At 46.6% G+C, this 19,137-nt stretch overlaps 1 protein-coding gene across 2 annotated transcripts in view; it reads right to left on the reverse strand.

The window, feature by feature from the left end:
- Positions 1–19,137, reverse strand: part of SETBP1 (SET binding protein 1) — a 274,005-nt gene that overhangs the window by 169,214 nt on the left and 85,654 nt on the right. The window contains exon 1 of one of the 2 annotated variants that reach the window (XM_077936514.1): positions 14,849–15,409. The exons of the other annotated variant lie outside the window; for it this stretch is intronic. Within the exon in view, the coding sequence (XP_077792640.1) occupies positions 14,849–14,854 (6 nt within the window). The 5' untranslated portion in view covers positions 14,855–15,409. Of the gene's footprint in view, positions 1–14,848; positions 15,410–19,137 lie in introns of those variants that run through there. 2 annotated transcript variants of the gene reach the window in all.

Consider the following 19,137-nt stretch of genomic DNA (forward strand, 5'->3'; position numbering starts at 1 on the left):
CCCCCCCCCCAAGAAAAGAACATTGCCTGTGCCTTGTATCTCTTGCCTTGTATCTCTGGCCCTACAAATGCAAGAAACTTAAGTCTTTGTTTTAAAATGAAGGCTGGGGATCTGGAGATTATGTTGAACTACCTCTCCCCGCTCATAAACACATCGCCATCAGCTTGTTTGTCTGCTATTGAGCTCTGGTCTCTCTCTCTCTCTCTCTGCTCCCCCCCCCCCAAATACACCCCTTCGTTCTTTGTGCAATCTTCCCCACCCCATCCTCTCTCTCTCTCCCGCTCTCACTCTCTCTTGTCTTCCTTCCAGAAATTTATTCGGGTCCTTTAATCTGCATGTGTCTAGGCAGATGTCCAAAAAAATAAAAAAGAGAGGAAAGACCAAACAACGCACAAAAACCATTCCCTTCAACAAAGGCAGCAAAAATAGGGGCAAGGATTTTTTTTTTTGGGGGGGGAGCAGAGAGACATTCCTCCACTCCTCCTGGGGTAAGCTTTGCCCTCTCTTTGCCTCTCCCTCCAAAACACCCTGAATGATTGATAACGCTTTGCCCTCCCCTTCACTGCTGGCTGTCAAGAGATGCCCAGATACTTAGGATCCGTGTCTTTGCAGCAAAGTCTATTTCCCAAGCCAAAAGATGGAGAGGGATAAAGTGAGTGTGTGTGTTTGTGAGAGAGATCTATTTTGGTTCTTCTTGTTTGATTTTATTTGGTTTTGTTGCTTTCTCTTTTCTTCCTCCCCCCTTTAAGTGGGAGGTGGAGGGAGGAAAACTTGAAAAGCCCTTGATTAGACTCCGACAACTCCAAAGCAAACAAACAGGCTGAAGGAGGGACACAAGAGCCTGTTTGTAATGGCTCAACTCCCCCCCCCCCCCCAACATTCCCTCCTCCTTGGTTAGCCCGCCTTATCTGGGCAAAGAAGCAAAATGGAATAATAATTAAAAGCAGAAAAGAGGGAGCTGGGGGGGAAAGGACTGGTTTTCGTCGAATTCTCTCAATTCCTAAAAGGAGGACAGGATTGAGTGAGGGGTGGAATTCGAACTAGTTCAGCCAGAGAAGGAGATCTGTGCACAACTGACAAAATTCAGGAAATGCATGATGACGTGGCATAACGTATAAAGGCAAAGGGACCCCTGACTGTTAGGCCCAGTCGTGGCCGACTCTGGGGTTGCTGCGCTCATCTCGCTCTATAGGCCGAGGGAGCCGGCATTTGTCTGCAGACAGCTTCCGGGTCATGTGGCCAGCATGACTAAGTCACTTCTGGCGAACCAGAGCAGCACACAGAAACGCTGTTTACCTTCCTGCCACAGCAGTACCTATTTATCTACTTGCACTTTGACGTGCTTTCGAACTGCTAGGTTGGCAGGAGCAGGGACCGAGCAATGGGAGCTCACCCCATCACGGGGATTCGAACCGCTGACCTTTTGATTGGCAAGTCCTAGGCTGTGTGGTTAAACCCACAACACCACCCGCATCCCCATAATAACTAGCATAATAACTAGCATAGCTACCCCATAATAATAATAATAATAATAATAATAATAATAATAATAATAATATTTATACCCTGCCCATCTGGCTGGGTTTCCCCAGCCCCATGGAGGAATTACCCTGATTTTTCCTTTGACACTTATTTGATGGATGTGCAGCAGCGTTCACCAACCTGGTGTCCTCCATGTGTTTTGGGCCATACCTCCCATCAGCCCCTGCCAGTGGAAGTTTCATGGCTTCCTCCATCAATCCAAAAGCTAGCAGAGACAGGTGTACAAAAATAGCTCAAGCTATGCTTGCGCCTGAGGCAGAAGGCATAAATAATAATGCTACCTAGGTATGTAAATAAATATCAACAACTAACTGCATAATTGGCAATATGCTGCCTTATAATGGTACCCTAACGACAGCTATCTACATTGAGCAACCACATCAATGTCCAATAAACATGGAAGTATCCAACCTCAAAGTCCCAGCCCAGAATTGTTTCAAGTGAACTTGTGTTTGCTGTTGACAGCATTTGCAATAAAATAATAATGTTGTGGTGAATTCCTACAAGTCCAAGCTTTGATGCACCACAAACTGAATGGTGATGCTGAGGAACAGTAGCTTCAGATGTCAGCAGCTTGAGAAGTAGCAGTCTACTATTCTGTGTTGCTCTGTAATACGGGCCAATCCTTCAAGATAAGGAGATCTTTGCCTGCTACACACTTTTCCTCAGACCCATTTGAAGGGAGGCTGGACTGGCAGGAAGGATGGATTTGAGTTCCCAGCTGGGTGCCCTTGTGAGGAATCTCCCCCTGCTGTGAAAAGAGGAGGCAGGCCTCTATCTAGCAGCTCTGCACCTTAGTACTGTAAGATAAAGAACCTCTATGAGGTGTCATAACATCCTTCAGGCAGATCACTTCCAAGTTCCCCTGGAGTGAGGAGCTATTAGGAGCAGCTGCAGCCCTTAGAGCTGGAATTGGCTTCTAGTTCCTGGAGATGTCTCATTTAATCCTGCTTCTCTCAAGCCAATTTGATCCTCCCTTCCAGAGGTATGAGAGCCCCCCCCCACTGTTGCATCAAATATCCAATGGTGGCTGGCTTCTTAGAAAGCCTCTCCCACCCACAACATGAAAACTGGAGTCCATATTGAAAGGCCTATAGGTCACAGTAGAGAGCTGCAGTCTAGTGTTTTCCCTGACGTCTAAGGTTTTCACATTAGGGTATAATTTCACCAAGAACTAAACATTCTGGACGTTGGTCTAGATCAGGGGTGGAGTACATTTTTTTCAACCAAATGACCACGTCCCCCTCTGGGCAACTTTTTGAGGGCTACAGGTTAGTGGGAAGAACAATGAGCATATTTCTGCTTTTTGGCCACTGGTAGGCAGAACCAAAAGGACGCAGGTGGCGTTGTGGTCTAAACCACAGAGCATAGGGCCTGCCGATCAGAAGGTCAGTGGTTCGAATCCCTGCAACAGGGTAAGCTCCTGTTGCTCGATCCCTGCTCCTGTCAACCTAGCAGTTCAAAAGCACATCAAACTGCAAGTAGATAAATAGGTACCATTCCAGCAGGAAGGTAAACGGCGTTTCCGTGCGCTGCTTTGGTTCACCAGAAGCAGCTTGGTCATGCTGGCCACATGACCCGGAAGCTGTACACCGGCTCCCTCAGCCAGTAAAGTGAGATAAGCGCCACAACCCCAGAGTCGTCCATGACTGGAGATCCTGGGCCAGAGGGAGGTTAGGCTGGCCTCAACCAGAGCCAGGGCTTTTTTGGCCGTGGCCCCGATCTGGTGGAACACTCTGTCACAAGAGACTAGGGCCCTGCGGGACTTGACATCTTTCCGCAGGGCCTGCAAGACAGAGCTGTTCCACCAGGCCTTTGGCCAAGGCACAGTCTGACCCCCTCCTTTGGTAATCCTCATAGAACTCTAGCCAAATGGTTGCCATTAATTTGATTCTAAATTGATTTTAAAATGAATTGATTTTAGAATGTATTTCAATTAATTGTGATTTTATGTAAACTGTGTTATTTTAACTGTTGTTAGCCGCTCTGAGTCCAGCTTTGGCTGGGGAGGGTGGGTTATAAATAAAAATTATTATTATTATTATTATTATTATTATTATTATTATTATTATTATTATTATTTTTCTTGTTTTGTTTCCTCCACCATAAGTCTTCTGACAATATGTCCATGTTTCCTGTACCGCTGCATCTCCACCGCAGACAGCAAAAAAATCCCACCACAGAAGGCAAAGAACCGCCCACCAGTACAAATGAAGAAGAGAGACTCTAGAACCTGCCTTGTTCTACTACAAAACAATAATTCTACTTGCCATGTTCATCATGGCAAGCATACCACCCTCTTCTAGTGAGTGTGGGAATCCTCCAGCCTTTTCCTCAGAAATTACATGCTGTACAAAGGGAAGACAGCATCTTAAAAAGCAGAGACATCACCTTGCCAACAAAGGTCCGTATAGTTCAAGCTATGGTTTTCCCAGTAGTGATGTATGGAAGTGAGAGCTGGACCATCAAGAAGGCTGATCACCGAAGAATTGATGCTTTTGAATTATGGTGCTGGAGGAAACTCTTGAGAGTCCCATGGAATGCAAGAAGATCAAACCTATCCATTCTTAAGGAAATCAGCCCTGAGTGCTCACTGGAAGGACAGATCCTGAAGCTGAGGCTCTAATACTTTGGCCACCTTATGAGAAGAGAAGATTCCTTGGAAAAGACCCTGATGTTGGGAAAGATTGAGGGCGCAAGGAGAAGGGGACGACAGAGGAGGAGATGGTTGGACAGTGTTCTCGAAGCTATCAGCATGAGTTTGACCAAACTGCGGGAGGCAGTGGAAGACAGGAGTGCCTGGCGTGCTCTGGTCCATGGGGTCAGGAAGAGTCGGACACGACTAAACGACTAAACAACAACAACAACAAAGGGAAGATTTGCATTAGTTGCTCCACCCACTCTTTTGTCTGGCCACACCCACCACTGGCCAGTGGTTCTCGGAAGGTTGCCCAGAACAGAATGTGGTCCTCTGGTTCCCCATCTCTTCCATCGAGGAAATCAAATCACCTCCTTTCCAAGGGTTGTCACCCATGGAGCCCCCTATCTTGGCTAAGTAGCTATCAACTCTGCCTTGATTGAGAGTTTAGAAGTTTCATGTTGCAAAAAGGATAATGGCATGCAAATAAAAGGGGGAAACTCTTCTCCTAGCAGCTGTGCTGAGCGGCGTAAACTTACTTTTCCTTGAAGGATTACGCTGGCTGGTTTTAAACTGAGAAACATTTTCTAAACAGCCACGGAAAACAAGAGCCCATTTGTGAAACTGTTTGAAGAGGATCTCATGAAATAAAAAGACGGAGGGGGAGGTTTTTTTTTGGGGGGGGGGGGGTTAGAAGAGAGAACGAGGCTGAAGATGAAACTCAGAAACAACGAGAGATTCCTGAGAATCACATTTCCCTAACTTTGTAAAAGTCTGGGAACTCGTCCCAAAACGCTGAAAGAAAAAGCCGCGGGAACAAAGCGAGTGACCTGGGACAGATAGAAAGCAATTGAGCCGGGTTCGCAGGCCACCTCTGAAAAAAAAGTTAGATTTCAAGGGGACAAATCCTTTCAGCAATCAACCCCCAAGGAGTGAAAGCCAGGAGGGAGGGCAGGGGGGAAGGTGGATGAAGGAGACATAAAATGGGTTTCTACACCAAAGGATGGAAATAGACAACCCCCTCCTTCCTGCCTGCCCACCCTAAATGGTTGGAAGTGGCACGATACAGTAATTTCATCTCACTGTTGTCTCCATTCATGGACTTTGCAGGAGTTTTGTAGCACTTTAAAAAAAGAAAGATCTGCAAAACCTGTTTGGACCGGACGGATGGCCATGGGAGAAAAGAGACGCTGCAGGAAACAACAGTTCCCTCAGATCAACTCTTTCATAAAAAGATTGTGTGCTTCCCCAGACCAATGCTGCGACACTAACCTCACAACAGAGGGCAGTCAGAGCACCAAAGGAGACAAAGGGCAGTTCAATAGTCTCTCTGCAGATGCAAAAAACTTGGCGTTGGCTGGTAGTGAGAGTTTGCATGTCCAACTGCGCAGGGAAGGTGAGGAACAGAACATTCAGCTGCTAATACAAAAGTTGTTGGCCATGGTGAATTTTTAAGCTCTGGGTTCAAACCGAGCAAAGCGAGCTTTAAAAAAAATTCATCTTAAAAGAGCCTGGATTATTAATAATAATAATAATAATAATACAGTCATACTTCATGTAACGTCTGCTTCATGTTACATTCTTTCAGGTTACGTCCCGGGGCGACCCGGAAATACCAGAAAGGGTTACTTTTGGGTTTCGCCGCTCGCACATGCGCAGAAGTGCAAAATGACCGCATGCGCAGAAGTGGCGAATCGCAACCCACACGTGCGCAGACGCGCCGCTACGGGTTGCGCTCTTTTCATGTTGTGAATGGGCCTCCGGAACGGATCCCATTTGCAACCAGAGGTACCACTGTAATAAGAATAATAATTTATTATTTGTACCCAACCCATCTGGCTGGGTTTCCCCAGCCACTCTGGGCTGCTTCCAACAAATATTAAAAATGCATTAAAATGTCACACATTAAAAACTTCCCTAAGCAGGGCTGCCTTCAGAAAGCTTCTAAATGTCAGGTAGTTGTTTATCTCTTTGACATCTGATGGGAGGGCGTTCCACAGGGCGGGCGCCACTACCGAGAAGGCCCTTTGCCTGGTTCCCTGTAGCTTTGCTTCTCGCAGTGCGGGAACCGCCAGAAGGCCTTCGGTGCTGGATTAACTGGAAAGATAAGTCAGTTTTTGAACAGCCCGCAAGTGCGTTCCCTGATGTGATTATCGTCACTGGACCTCTTTTTAAAACCTCTCTGCCCAGTTCAGAACCTAGATTGCCCCTTCGGCATATAAGCTACATGGGCAATTGTCTCCACCTTCCCAAACATGATATCCTCCAAATATTTTGGATTACAACTCCCATCAACCCCAGCCATTAGCTATGCTGGCTGGACCTGCACCAAATCTTGGGTTGCCTCCAGGCTAGGGTCTCATTGTGCAACATGCTCTTGCTTAATACAAATGGCTTTATTTGCCTTTAGTATGATCTGTGATGCTTCTCCAATGCCACATTATTGCTGTCTGGAGGGGCAACAGCACAACAAAAGCAGGACCACAATAAACCAGAACATTTGTGGCATAAAAGGTTATGGGATTCCAGCAGGAAGTTATGGGATTGGAAATGAAGCTGGGTGACTACCGCAAAACATTTGGCAGGTGCAAACAATATCGATAGTGGAATCGCGTGTGACTGCACCAATAGCCTTGGAAGCACAATTCATCACAAATGTGAAATAAACGGATGTCTGGAGGCGCCGCTTAAATGATCCGCTATAGCACTAGATAAGGGCAATGTGGTTTCTCCCACCCAGATTTTCACAAGTCTGTTGCAGGGGGAAGTATAAAAAGGTAAAGGGACCCCTGACCATTAGGTCCAGTCGTGACCGACTCTGGGGTTGCGGCACTCATCTCGCTTTATTGGCCGAGGGAGCCAGCGTACAGCTTCCGGGTCATGTGGCCAGCATGACTAAACCGTTTCTGGCAAACCAGAGCAGTGCACGGAAACGCTGTTTACCTTCCCGCTGGAGCGGTACCTATTTATCTACTTGCACTTTGACGTGCTTTCGAACTGCTAGGTGGGCAGGAGCAGGGACCGAGCAACAGGAGCTCACCCCATTGCGGGGATTCGAACTGCCGACATTCTGATCGGCAAGTTCTAGTCTCTGTGGTTTAACCCACAGCGCCACCCGCATCCCTAGGGGGAAGTATACCTAGAAGCAAATATGTTTTTTGTTTGTTTGTTTTAGAAAAGAAACACCACGTTTTTTCAAACGAGCAATTCCATGTTTCCACTCAAAGTGGGCAGCTAAAGCCATTATCTGAATTGGTCTGCGAAAAGACACATATGCATGATTTTCCATTTCAGCTAAGGGAGTGAGATAGAGCCTCCGGTTCATATCAGAGGGTGTTTCGGCAGCGCAAGCCCTAATGTGTAAAAAAAAAGGCTGGCAGACAAACTGAGTGCAGCATGCATTTTTCATCGGGCATAATATGCAAATGGGTGCGGTGTTTACCATAATTAGACAGGACATTAGCACAATTAAGCAAGCGCTGAGGATCAAAGTGGAAAGGAACTCAGGCGCTAATGCCCTTAACTCTAGGCAAAGCTGTCATGTGACCCTTGCCATGTGACCCTGCCAAGGGCTTTCTCACCCTAACCTTCCAGAGGGGCAAACTTTGACTCCAGAAGGGTGTGCAGTAAACAAAAACACCATCAATGTCTTTAAAGGGCTTTCAATTCAGAGGACGTTCTCAGAAGCACAAATTTTCACATTTTCACAGATTACGTATAATGCTAAAAAGCAAGGAAACAGATCACGGTGGTTCATGATAAAGCTATGACTCCCTTTCCTCCCCAGTTTCCCAGTCCTTAAAAATTAGGTGTGTGCGGCTATTTTGACCAGGGGCAAAGTTTCAGGGTGGGCACAAAACTCACCAGAGCTGTCCATGGCTGATGAATGCCATATTTAAAGTCCATAATATCTGCAATTCCATCAAGTCATGACAAAGTAGCATTCCGGGGACTGAAACATGCAAGCTGGCCATGCATAAGAAGGATAGCTGGTGAATCTTGTTACTCCTGCTCTCAAAATTTGCCTCCAAGCCTAAAACGGGGGCAGATTTGCCCCCCCCCAAAAAAGGGTAGGCAGTTTTGACACACACTTCCTCTTTTGACTTGTGCCTCCCCCTGCCCCCCAAAAGTGGCCTGGGCTATTGAATAGTTTGGCTGGCAGCAGTTTCAAAGCTACAGAGTAAGGGCTGTTTAACAAACTAGTTTTATACTAAGTTAGACTCTTGGGTCTATCTAATTCCATACTGTCTACACTGACTGGCAGCTGCTTCCCTGGAGTTGCTGGAGATTGGACATGGGATCTTTTGCATGCAAAGTAACTGCTCAGCTACGACTTTTTACATGTTTTAGGAAGTGTCACCTCGGATATTGTTAAGAGATGGTTTGGTAAGATCCTTGCAAGAATTTCACCGGCCGCAGCTAATAGAGAGATGCCTTGATAGTTTCCGCAATCAGTTCTGTCACCTTTTTTTAAAGAGACTGATAATTTTGGCATTCCTAAAGTCTGCTGGAATCACTTCTCTTTCCCAGACTTTTTCCGATGAGCTTGTGAAGTTGTTGTGAAAGTTCAGTTCCACCCACTTTGAAGATTTCAGCAGGTATCCCATCAGGTCCACTGGCTTTTTTGTTTTTTTCATTTGGTTCATAGCTGTACACAACTCTCCCAGATTTGGAGATACTGCAAGCTCATCTCTAACTTGTTTTTGCAGAATTTGTGAGAGGACCTCAGCAGCTACGGAGGAGTTGCGGATAAGGAGATGTTGGCAGTCTTACTCGGCTACGAGTGATCACTAAAGACAACCTTTCTCAACCTGTTGATCCTCAGCCCAGATGTTGTTGAACAACAACTCCCATCACCCCTAGCTAGCAAGGTCAGAGCTCAGGGATGATGGGAGTTGTAGTCCAACAACATCTGGGGACCAACAGATTGAGAACCACTGGCCAAAGAAGATTACATGTTTCCCTACATAGAAAACCAAGGAAAAAGGTGAAACATGCATGCACAATGTCCCACACAAGAATGCATTCTGTGAACGTGTGGCACATTTTAGCGCATGAGCTGTCCATGTTCCAGGCTACCTAGAAGAGCAATATCAATTCCCAGCACCTCTGTCTGAAACCCTGGACAGCTGCTGCCGGTCTGCATAGACAATACAAGGCTAGATGGACTCTGGTTCAGTACAAAGCAACTCCCCGTGCTCCTATGTTTCGCCAGCTCCCTTCAAGTGAAAGCTGCATCTCAAGCTGCCACTTTGCAGCTGCTCAACAGAGACCCGAGTCCACCACTGAGTGTTCTGGTAGACCCAGCACTGCCAGAGGGGCTGTGAGGAATGCAAACAGTCTCTGCATCCATCACCCTGGGCTGGTTTCATTGCAAAGTCCCCAGCTGCTCAGCAACCCCTTGCAGCCTGCCCAGCACCCTTGTGGTGTCAAAACCGTGGCAGATCAAAAGACTGAAGCCGGTGTGAGCTGCAAACAAAATCTACAAGGTCAGAATTTGGCCCTTGAGAGTGGGCGGCGATCTCGAGCGCCGACTTGAAAGTTGCTCCTCGACTCCTTGGCCTCCCGCGAGGTTCTGAGGCAGATGCCTACCTCTTCCCTCAGCTGTCGGTCTTGAAGGAAGCTCCCAGTTAGGTTAGCCTTTTTCTCCCTGCCTGAAGTCAGAACTTCAGAGGCACAGCAGGGTGCCTGGTGGAGTCCGACTGTAGCGCTTAAAGGGAGGAGAGCAGTGATTCCGTCTGCGGCTCGGAGACTTCTGCTGGCTCACTGAGTGCTTCAAAGCAGCGCCCGGCTGGGTTATGGAAGCGGCAGAAGAGCAAAGGAGGCAGGGTACCCAAGGGAGCAGACTCCGGCAGAGGAGCCGGCAATAACAGCATCCCTTCTGTAGCACAGAGGAGGGCAAAGCGTCGTCCGCTGCAAAGGTAGAAGGAAGTTCATGCACCATCACGAGATCTGCGATAAAGCAGGATGCGGAGAACCCTGTTTGCAAGTGATATACTGTGTGGCTCTAATCTAGCAAAGCTCATTATCCCACAAGGTCAGGCACTAGAGATGGAATCAGCTGGGGCAGTGACACTTGCAAACATCAATCATCCGCTACGGGGGAAAAGCTGAGGCCTGGCTCTCTTGATCGCCCGTCCTCTGGCCTTATTCCTGTGGGGGTTTCCTCCAGTTTATGGCCTGGGCCAAAATTTAATTATTCTCACCCTCTAATCCTGGAATATAAATCTAACTTCATTTTTCCAGCTTTCTTCTGCGGCTAACAGATCGTCTCCCCCAGGGGCAGAGTGAAAGAAATGCAGTCGCTGGTGCTGTAAGGCAGTTTGACTTCATAGAGGCAGAAAGAGGCTGCAGAGGAAAGCATAAAGGCTCTGGATTTCCAAGGTACTTTGCAATTCTGCATCACCGGCCGCCACCAATATCTGAGCTAATTGGTCTTCAAAGCAGATTTGCAAAAATCAGGTGTGAACGTCCAAAACAATGAAGGCCACCACAACACGGTTAAGAACAGGAGCTTCTGTGGCAGACAGGCCTGATCCAATACAGTCATACCTCGGGTTACAGACACTTCAGGTTGTGTTTTTTGGGGGGGTTACGGACCTGCCGAAACCCGGAAGTACCGGACAGGGTTACTTCCATGTTTCGGCAGTCGCACATGCGCAGAAGCACTAAATCGCTCTTTGTGCATGTGCAGAAGCACCGAATTGCAACCCACACGTGTGCAGATGCACCGCTGTGGGTTACAAACGTGTATCCCACACGGATCACGTTCACAAACCGAGTGTCCACTGAACTCCTGAACTTGCTGGCAGATCAGAAGGCAAATCCCAGCTGGGTTGAATGCCTCTCCAGGCTTTGCGATATATTTTCAGTTCACAGAAAGTGCCAAAAACAACAGCCTCTACATTACCTATCCTTGTGTGCTACGACAGCAGCAAGAATACTCTATGTGCAAAAGTGGCAAAATCAGGAGATACCTACTAAAGAAGAGTGGCAGTTCAAACAGATGGAATATGCCAAATTGGAAAATTTAACTATGGAAATTAGAGACAGAGAAGAGGCTGGTTTTAAGGAGGAGTGGAAACCTTTGTTGAATATTTAAAGAACTGTTGCAGGTAGGATTTGAATGAAGAGCAGCAGCTGAATACTTGTTGGGAGTAAAGAGTGGAAAAGATGAAGGCTTAGAATATTTATAATATGCAACAAATTTAGAAATTATGGGGGGAACCGTGGAAGGTGAGTCGAATGCAAAATGGATTGGCATCTAGAAAGTATGTATCAATTTGCAAACTTCTGAAATTTAGAAATAAAACTATTTTAGAAATCTGCTTTACATAAAAGGTAAAGGGTAAAGGGACCCCTGACTGTTAGGTCCAGTCGTGGCCAACTCTGGGGTTGCGGCGCTCATCTCACTTTATTGGCCGAGGGAGCCAGTGTACAGCTTCTGGCTCATTTGGCCAGCATGACTAAGCTGCTTCTGGTGAACCAGAGCAGCGCACGTAAACGCCGTTTACCTTCCCACCGGAGCGGTACCTATTTATCTACTTGCACTTTGACGTGCTTTCAAACTGCTAGGTTGGCAGGAGCAGAGACCGAGCAACGGGAGCTCACCCCGTCACGGGGATTCGAACCGCCGACCTTCTGATCGACAAGTCCTAGGCTCTGTGGTTTAACCCACAGCGCCACCTGCGTCCTTTACATAAAAGCCATGTACAAAATGTGTGTTTTTGCTGATGAATGAACTGAAGAATATGCACAAAAGGAGCACAAAAAGGTTACAGCAGGAAGGAATGGGATGCAGAGAGGAACTACGGTTGAGAACCAACTCATCCTGAAAAGGAGTATATATGAATATCTCAGCTGTATGGGCAGGAAAAGAGCTCCAAGCAACTTTTCCACCTGCTTGGCATCCTCCCTCCAGCAGAGTGGCAATTAGATGGAAAACATCTATGTGATCAGCATGTCTGTATGCATGCAATATTCATGCACACGCCTCAGTAGCCCGGAAACTGTACCGGGGCGGGGGAGGGGAGCCGCTCCCACACTGCCTGTGCGAAGGGCTCCTCTTCAGATGTCTCCTTACAGCCTGTCCCTATCAGAGCAAGCCTTCATTTCAGGTCAGTCCGCACAAACCTATCATACACCCACCCACAAAGGCATATCCGACTCAATTCCCTAGAAATAGCCAAGCCCGGTGCATTTGCACAAATCAAAACAGCTTCATTAAAAAATAAAACCTGCCACATCCTGTGACAAGGAAACCTAAGAAGAAATGGGAAGGGATGCGGCAAAAGGCTGAGTGAACTTTGTTCTGGGAGCTGCGGGCAATGCCTTGGGGCAACCCCGCAGACGTGCCAAGTTCCCAGCATTACTCTACAGCTTGGATTTCCGTGCACATATAAATCGCACACACCCTCCAAAGCAGGTGTGCTCCCCTGCAGAGCCATTAATATGCCACCGAGTATACAGACTCTCTTGTGCCTTGAGATGAGCCGAGATTAAAAATACTGTAGAATTACAGTGGTATCTCTGGATGTGAATGGGATCCGTTCTGGAGCCCCGTTCGCATCCAGAGCAGAATGCAACCCGCGTCTGCGCATGTGCAGGTCATGATTCGCCGCTTATGCACATGACGTCATTTTGAGCGTCTGTGCATGCGTGAGCGGCAAAGCCCGGAAGTAACACATTCTGTTACTTCCGGGTTGCCGCAGAGCGCAACCTGAATACATTCAACCTGAAGCGACTTTAACCCTTTACCTAGACAGCATCTTAAAAAGCAGAGACATCACCTTGCCAACAAATATCCGTATAGTTAAAGCTATGGTTTTCCCAGTAGTGATGTATGGAAGTGAGAGCTGGACCATAAAGAAGGCTGACTGCCAAAGAATTGATGCTTTTGAATTATGGTGCTGGAGGAGACTCTGGAGAGTCCCATGGACTGCAAGAAGATCAAACCTCTCCATTCTGAAGGAAATCAGCCTTGGGTGCTTACTGGAAGGACAGATCCTGAAGCTGAGGCTCCAATACTTTGGCCACCTCATGAGAAGAGAAGACTCCCAGGAAAAGACCCTGCTGTTGGGAAAGATTGAGGGCACTAGGAGAGCGGGACGACAGAGGACGAGATGGTTGGACAGTGTTTTCGAAGCTACCAGCATGAGTTTGACCAAACTGAGGGAGGCCTGGCGTGCTCTGGTCCATGGGGTCATGAAGAGTCGGACACCACTAAACAACTAAACAACAACAACATGACTGTACATTAGTCATTCTCCTGATGAACAAACACATGCTATTTCAGCTGAAGACCACTTGCATCTCACACCACCACGATAGCACTGTTGAGTTTGCAATCAAAAGGCAGGTAATTTCTAGGAAAAGTTGAAAGAACTGGTTGACGGTGAGCATCTAAGGAAGGATATCTTGAAAGCAACGTCCAAGGATGGTAGTCAAAAGCCAAGTTGGAGGAACGATTGTCCACCATAAATAACTGCCCTGCAATGTGCAAGTCTTGAGTTGAGAAGGAAAGAGGAGGATTCCAAAATTCTGCTCACTTGAATTTCTTTCTGGATTTCCAATCTCTGAATTCCCTGGTCTCGTTTCCAAAATGGAACCAATGTGTTAGGACTTCTTCTTTTTTTTTAAGATAATTTTTATTAACAGACCAATCAAATCAAATCACATTAATTCCAAATTACAAAGCCAAATTTTAAATTTTTGTTGGGGGTACCCATATTTCAAGTTCCGAAAGGGAACCAATCACCTTGTTGCTGCTGCTTTAATGTCCACAAATCTGTCCAAATGATGTACACATTTCTATCCAATCCTTTCTTGTTGTTTTGCACATCTCTTCTTGTTATTTTCATATATTTTTGGTATTAGGACTTCTTCGGGGTTTGATTTTCCAAACTTCATATGAAGTGTGGGCCTACATGGTTTGCCGAAGGCACTGATAAAACACTGCAAGAAAGCAACCTTAGATGGTTGCCATACAACTGCATCAAGATGCTTTGTGTGCAGTGTTTTACCAATGCACAGCAGCACATGGGTGGCTCAGTAAAACACTGCGCAAAAAGAATTTCAATGCATTAGTATTTATAAGAACACTTCAAGGTTGCTTGAATAACTGAACATAAGCACGTAAGAAGAAACTGAAAGAGAAACTGAGGGGGGTGATGCAGGATGAAGACTTCCAATAAAGGAATGTGAAAGTTAGAATTCTGTATTTCCCTATGAATTAAAGTATTTCCCTCTCCTTTGCATATCAGCCTTCCAAAGATTCCCTTCATATAACAAACCACACATAGGAACCCAGAGCAAGGGAGGGACACCCCACCAAAGGTGGCTGAAAACAGATGGTTTGGCCACATGGGCCAAACTATACACTCAAGAAGCATGTGATCTGGATAATTCTGAGCCATTTTTAAGAGAGGGGGGAATAGTGTAGCAGCTAAGAGAGAGAACTTGAACCACCAACCCATTATGTGGCTTTCACCAAGCTACTATTATCTCAGATTAAGCTCTAACACCTACAAGATAGTGATAATTATACTGGCCTTTCTGGCCACTGTTGCTCTCCCTGCATTATGCTGTATGAATTGCCCAACCCATGCACAGAAGGAACACGGAACACTCCAAGGCACTACAGAAACACAAAATATTAATAGCTTGTACCTGCATCAAAATACGTAACTCTAGAGGTTCGCTGAGACGTCTCCTCCTCCCTTTGGGTGGAACGAAACACTGGGATGCTTTTGCACAATCATGACAGCCGCACTCGAAGCGTGTGAGTGTGAGAAGCAGCTACGAGAGCAGCAAGACCCAGGAGAGCGTCTCGGAAGAAACAATGTTCGAAAATCTGACCGGCACATTCTGTCCTGGGTTATTACATGTGATCCTCTCTGTGTACATTACGTTGCCTTCTAAATTTAGCTAAAGTCAATAGCACTCCATTAAGTCGGCTATTGCTGCTGTGGCTGCTGCTTATGAACTCAACAGGGTCCTTCTCTCTGCCCACTCATGTCAAAAGTCAGGAGGGAGACAGCAATAAAAGCACTCCTGTATTCACACATAAAGGAGCACATGGCTTTGGCTTGAAAAACTGCCAGCACTGTTTTGAGCCTGTCCTTTTAATGTGGCAGGTTGTCGGGGTTTCGGTTTTTGGTTTTTAAACAGGTCTCCCCCCCCCCCAAGTGTCACTAAGAATGCCTTTCAGTTTCTGATGTGTCACTTCTGAATGCAGTTAGTACAATAAAAAAAAAAAACAAAAAACAGGAGCTTGATCGTCTTGCAACCAAATGTATTCTCCGCCCCAGGTCAACGCAGCTCTTTTTCCCCACTTTGTTTTTTTACAGATCTAGCAAATGCAAATGGTTATTTTTAGGGCTATGCAAGGAGACAAGCAAAGTCTTGTTGGTTTGTTTCCTAAAATTTATAAACTGCTTGATTGTAAAACAACAACAACCCTCAAAGCAGTTTACAAAAACAATAAAATAATAAAATTATCAGTAGAAACAGTCAATAATTTCAGAATGTCCAAAAAAAGTTAAATCAGTGATAAACTAAAAACAGGTAAAAAACAACAACAACATTCTAGATATCCATTTGTCTCAACAAAATCTTTAGCAGGCACCAGAAAGAGTACAGTGAAGGTCCCTGCCTGATTTCAATAGGCAGAGAGTTCCAAAGTATACCTGAAGGAGCGTCCCCACCTCCATCGTTCAGCCCGTACACTGAGGTCCAGCACCAAGGGCCTTCTGGCGGTTCCCTCACTGCGAGAAACCAAGTTACAGGGAACCAGGAAGAGGGCCTTCTCGGTGGTGACACCCACCCTGTGGAACACCCTCCCACCAGATGTCAAGGAAATAAACAACTATCTGACTTTTAGAAGACATCTGAAGGCAGCCCTGTTTAGGGAAGTTTTTCATGTTCGATGTTTTATTGTGCTTTTAATATTATGTTGGCAGCTGCCCAGAGTGGCTGGGGAAGCCCAGCCAGATGGGCGGGGTACAAATAAATGATGACGGTGATGATTATTATAGGTGAGGCCACACTAAAAGAATGGTTTCTTACAAATGCGGAATGGGCATTAGGTAGCACCTGCAACACAGCCAATGCCACAGAGTGAAACTGTTGGGGTAAGGTACTCGCACAGGGAAAATGTTCCCAAGCTGCTGAAGGCTTTATATACTAACAGCCACACCTTGAACCTGGCCTGGTTGCAAATCAATGGCCAGTGCCGAGCTCGTGAGTGCAGGTGTTTTATTCTTGCTCCTTTCAGAAATCATGTTGCAGCTCTCTGCACTAACTGTAACTTTCAGATAAAGTGCAAGGGAAGCCCCACATACAGCACATTGCAGCAATCCAATGTATGAACTAGCGTGGCCAGGCTTTCACGGTCCAGGAATGGTCGCAGCTATTATGGCAACTGCAGCTGACAAAAGTCACTTCTGAATGGCACAGGAGAAAATGAGCAGATAGGACACAAGTTCTCTTCTTATCAAGGAAACACTGATAACCTTTCAAGGAGCCGCAGAATGCAGCTGGGAGACTACCGTTTTTTATGGCTAAGAATATTTTAATTTCAGGAGTTTGACGGCTAAAGAGCATAGTATCTTTGACTGCGTCAGTTGGGCGAAATGAGCCTTCCATCATGTTTAGACCACTGGTCTTCAACTGGTGATCCAGAACTCATTACCAGGTTGCAACAACACATCTAGGTAAAGGGACCTCTGACCATTAGGTCCAGTCGTGGCCGACTCTGGGGTTGCGGTGCTCATCACGCTTTATTGGCCGAGGGAGCCAGCGTACAGCTTCCAGGTCATGTGGCCAGCATGACTAAGCTGCTTCTGGCGAACCAGAGCAGCGCACCGAAACACCGTTTACCTTCCCGCCGGAGTGGTACCTATTTATCTACTTGTACTTTGACGTGCTTTCGAACTACTAGGTTGGCAGGAGCTGGGACCGAGCAACGGGAACTCACCCCATCGCAGGGATTAGAACCGCCAACCTTCTGATCGGCAAGTCCTAGGCTCTGTGGTTTAACCCACAGCGCCACCCGCGTCCCTAACAACACATCTATCAGCATACAACACATATATCAGTATACAAATATGTGAGGGGGAAATAAGAAGAAAGAAACAGATCCCCAAATGTATGCTCTGGGTCTGAAAAGGCTGAAGAGTTAAGCCCTCTTTGCGCCATCTCCCATAACTCTGAATGGATCTCCCTGGGAATAGGCCTCCTGAGCTGAAAACAACAGTGCAAAGAGCTGAACAGCTGAACACCAAATGTGATGCCAAGAAACGGCACACCCAAGCCTTTCACAGAAGGCTGGGACTGGCATTAATATCAATTCAGGACATCTGCAGTTTTTTAGCGTTTCCAGCAGCCTCAGCGTCTGCAAAATGGCTCTCGCTGGATCCCGCCTTTTCTGTTCCTTTAGGAAACTCAACACCTTCCCGTCTGAGCGAGCCAACTTCTTCTGTGGCCAGACAAGGAAAGAACCCTGATCCATGCCTGTCAGGTAGCTGGTCCTGTTTTTCTAGTTAAGCATTAACATTTAACGAGACTGGCCCGCAACTGCTCGTTAGTCTGCAGCGCTTGGGCTAATTAATATATCACCAGGAGAGCCAGTCAAAAGGAGGATAGGGCTGAGGAAGTCTGAAAGACATTTCTCAGCCTACAGAGCTAAACCTATCATAATATTTGCTGGGGTAGGAGGGGAGGAAGGAAAGTCTTGGGCAGAAAGGTTTGAGTGTATCCACCTCTGTGTCTCATCAAACACACACACACATACACACACACACACACACACACACACACACACACGGCTTCCATTCCCAAGCTTACTGCCTAAGGCAGGACTAGCCAACACTCCAACACTGATACTCTCCAGATGTTACTGGGCTCTCATTATGGGGCTGGAGACCCATAGAAGCTGAAAGGCACTATGTTGGCTACTGCTGAGCCAAGAGATGCCACAGTTATTGCAATGGCTCTGGGGGGAAAGTCACCCAGTTTCAGCAAACCATATTCAATATCAAACAGAGATCCATTTATGAAGCAAATGTAGCCATTCCACAAGCCAGGAACACTACCCATAGCCCACTTTCCATCCAATTCAATCTGACCCAGAAGTGTTCTCCTTATGCTCTTGTCAAGTTTAGGGGCCCTATCAGATTTACTTTTGATCAAGGAAGACAGTGGCGCTGTGGGTTAAATCACAGAGCCTAGGACTTGCTGATCAGAAGGTCGGCGGTTCGAATCCCCATGACAGGGTGAGCTCCCATTGCTTGGTCCCTGCTCCTGCAAACCTAGCAGTTCGAAAGCACCTCAAAGTGCAAGTAGATAAATAGGTACCACTCTGGCGGGAAGGTAAACGGCGTTTCCGTGCGCTGCTCTGGTTCGCCAGAAGTGGCTTAGTCATGCTGGCCACGTGACCCGGAAGCTGTACGCAGGCTCCCTCGGCCAATAAAGCGAGATGAGCACTGCAACCCCAGAGTCGCTCACGACTGGACCTAATGGTCAGGGGTCCCTTTACCTTTACCAAGGAAGACAAATGATCAGGGAACGGATGGATCGAGTGTCCACACTAAGTTCAGCGTGAATCTGATGGGAGTGTGTTCCACATTTCATTTCGTTTGGTCTGCCTTGAATCAACATTGGATGCACCAACAAGGAAACCAAAGGAAACATCAGCATACTGCAAACGGCAAATGAAAAGGTCTCAAACATCATTAAGAGACATTAAAGACACAGGAGAGCAGTGTAGTCTTCACCTGGAGCCAAAATATAATGAATAAGTCACGTGTGTCTAGGGAGGAGTTTCCAAAATTTGGATGGCACATCTGAATGGCCCTTTCTGCAGCAGACGGTTGCCTCACCACTGAAAGCAGATCTCAACTACTGGGTAGGTTTATTATTATTATTATTATTATTATTATTATTATTATTATTATTTA

The sequence above is a fragment of the Podarcis muralis genome, chromosome 11 (assembly GCF_964188315.1).
Source record: "Podarcis muralis chromosome 11, rPodMur119.hap1.1, whole genome shotgun sequence".
Lineage (NCBI taxonomy): Eukaryota > Metazoa > Chordata > Lepidosauria > Squamata > Lacertidae > Podarcis > Podarcis muralis.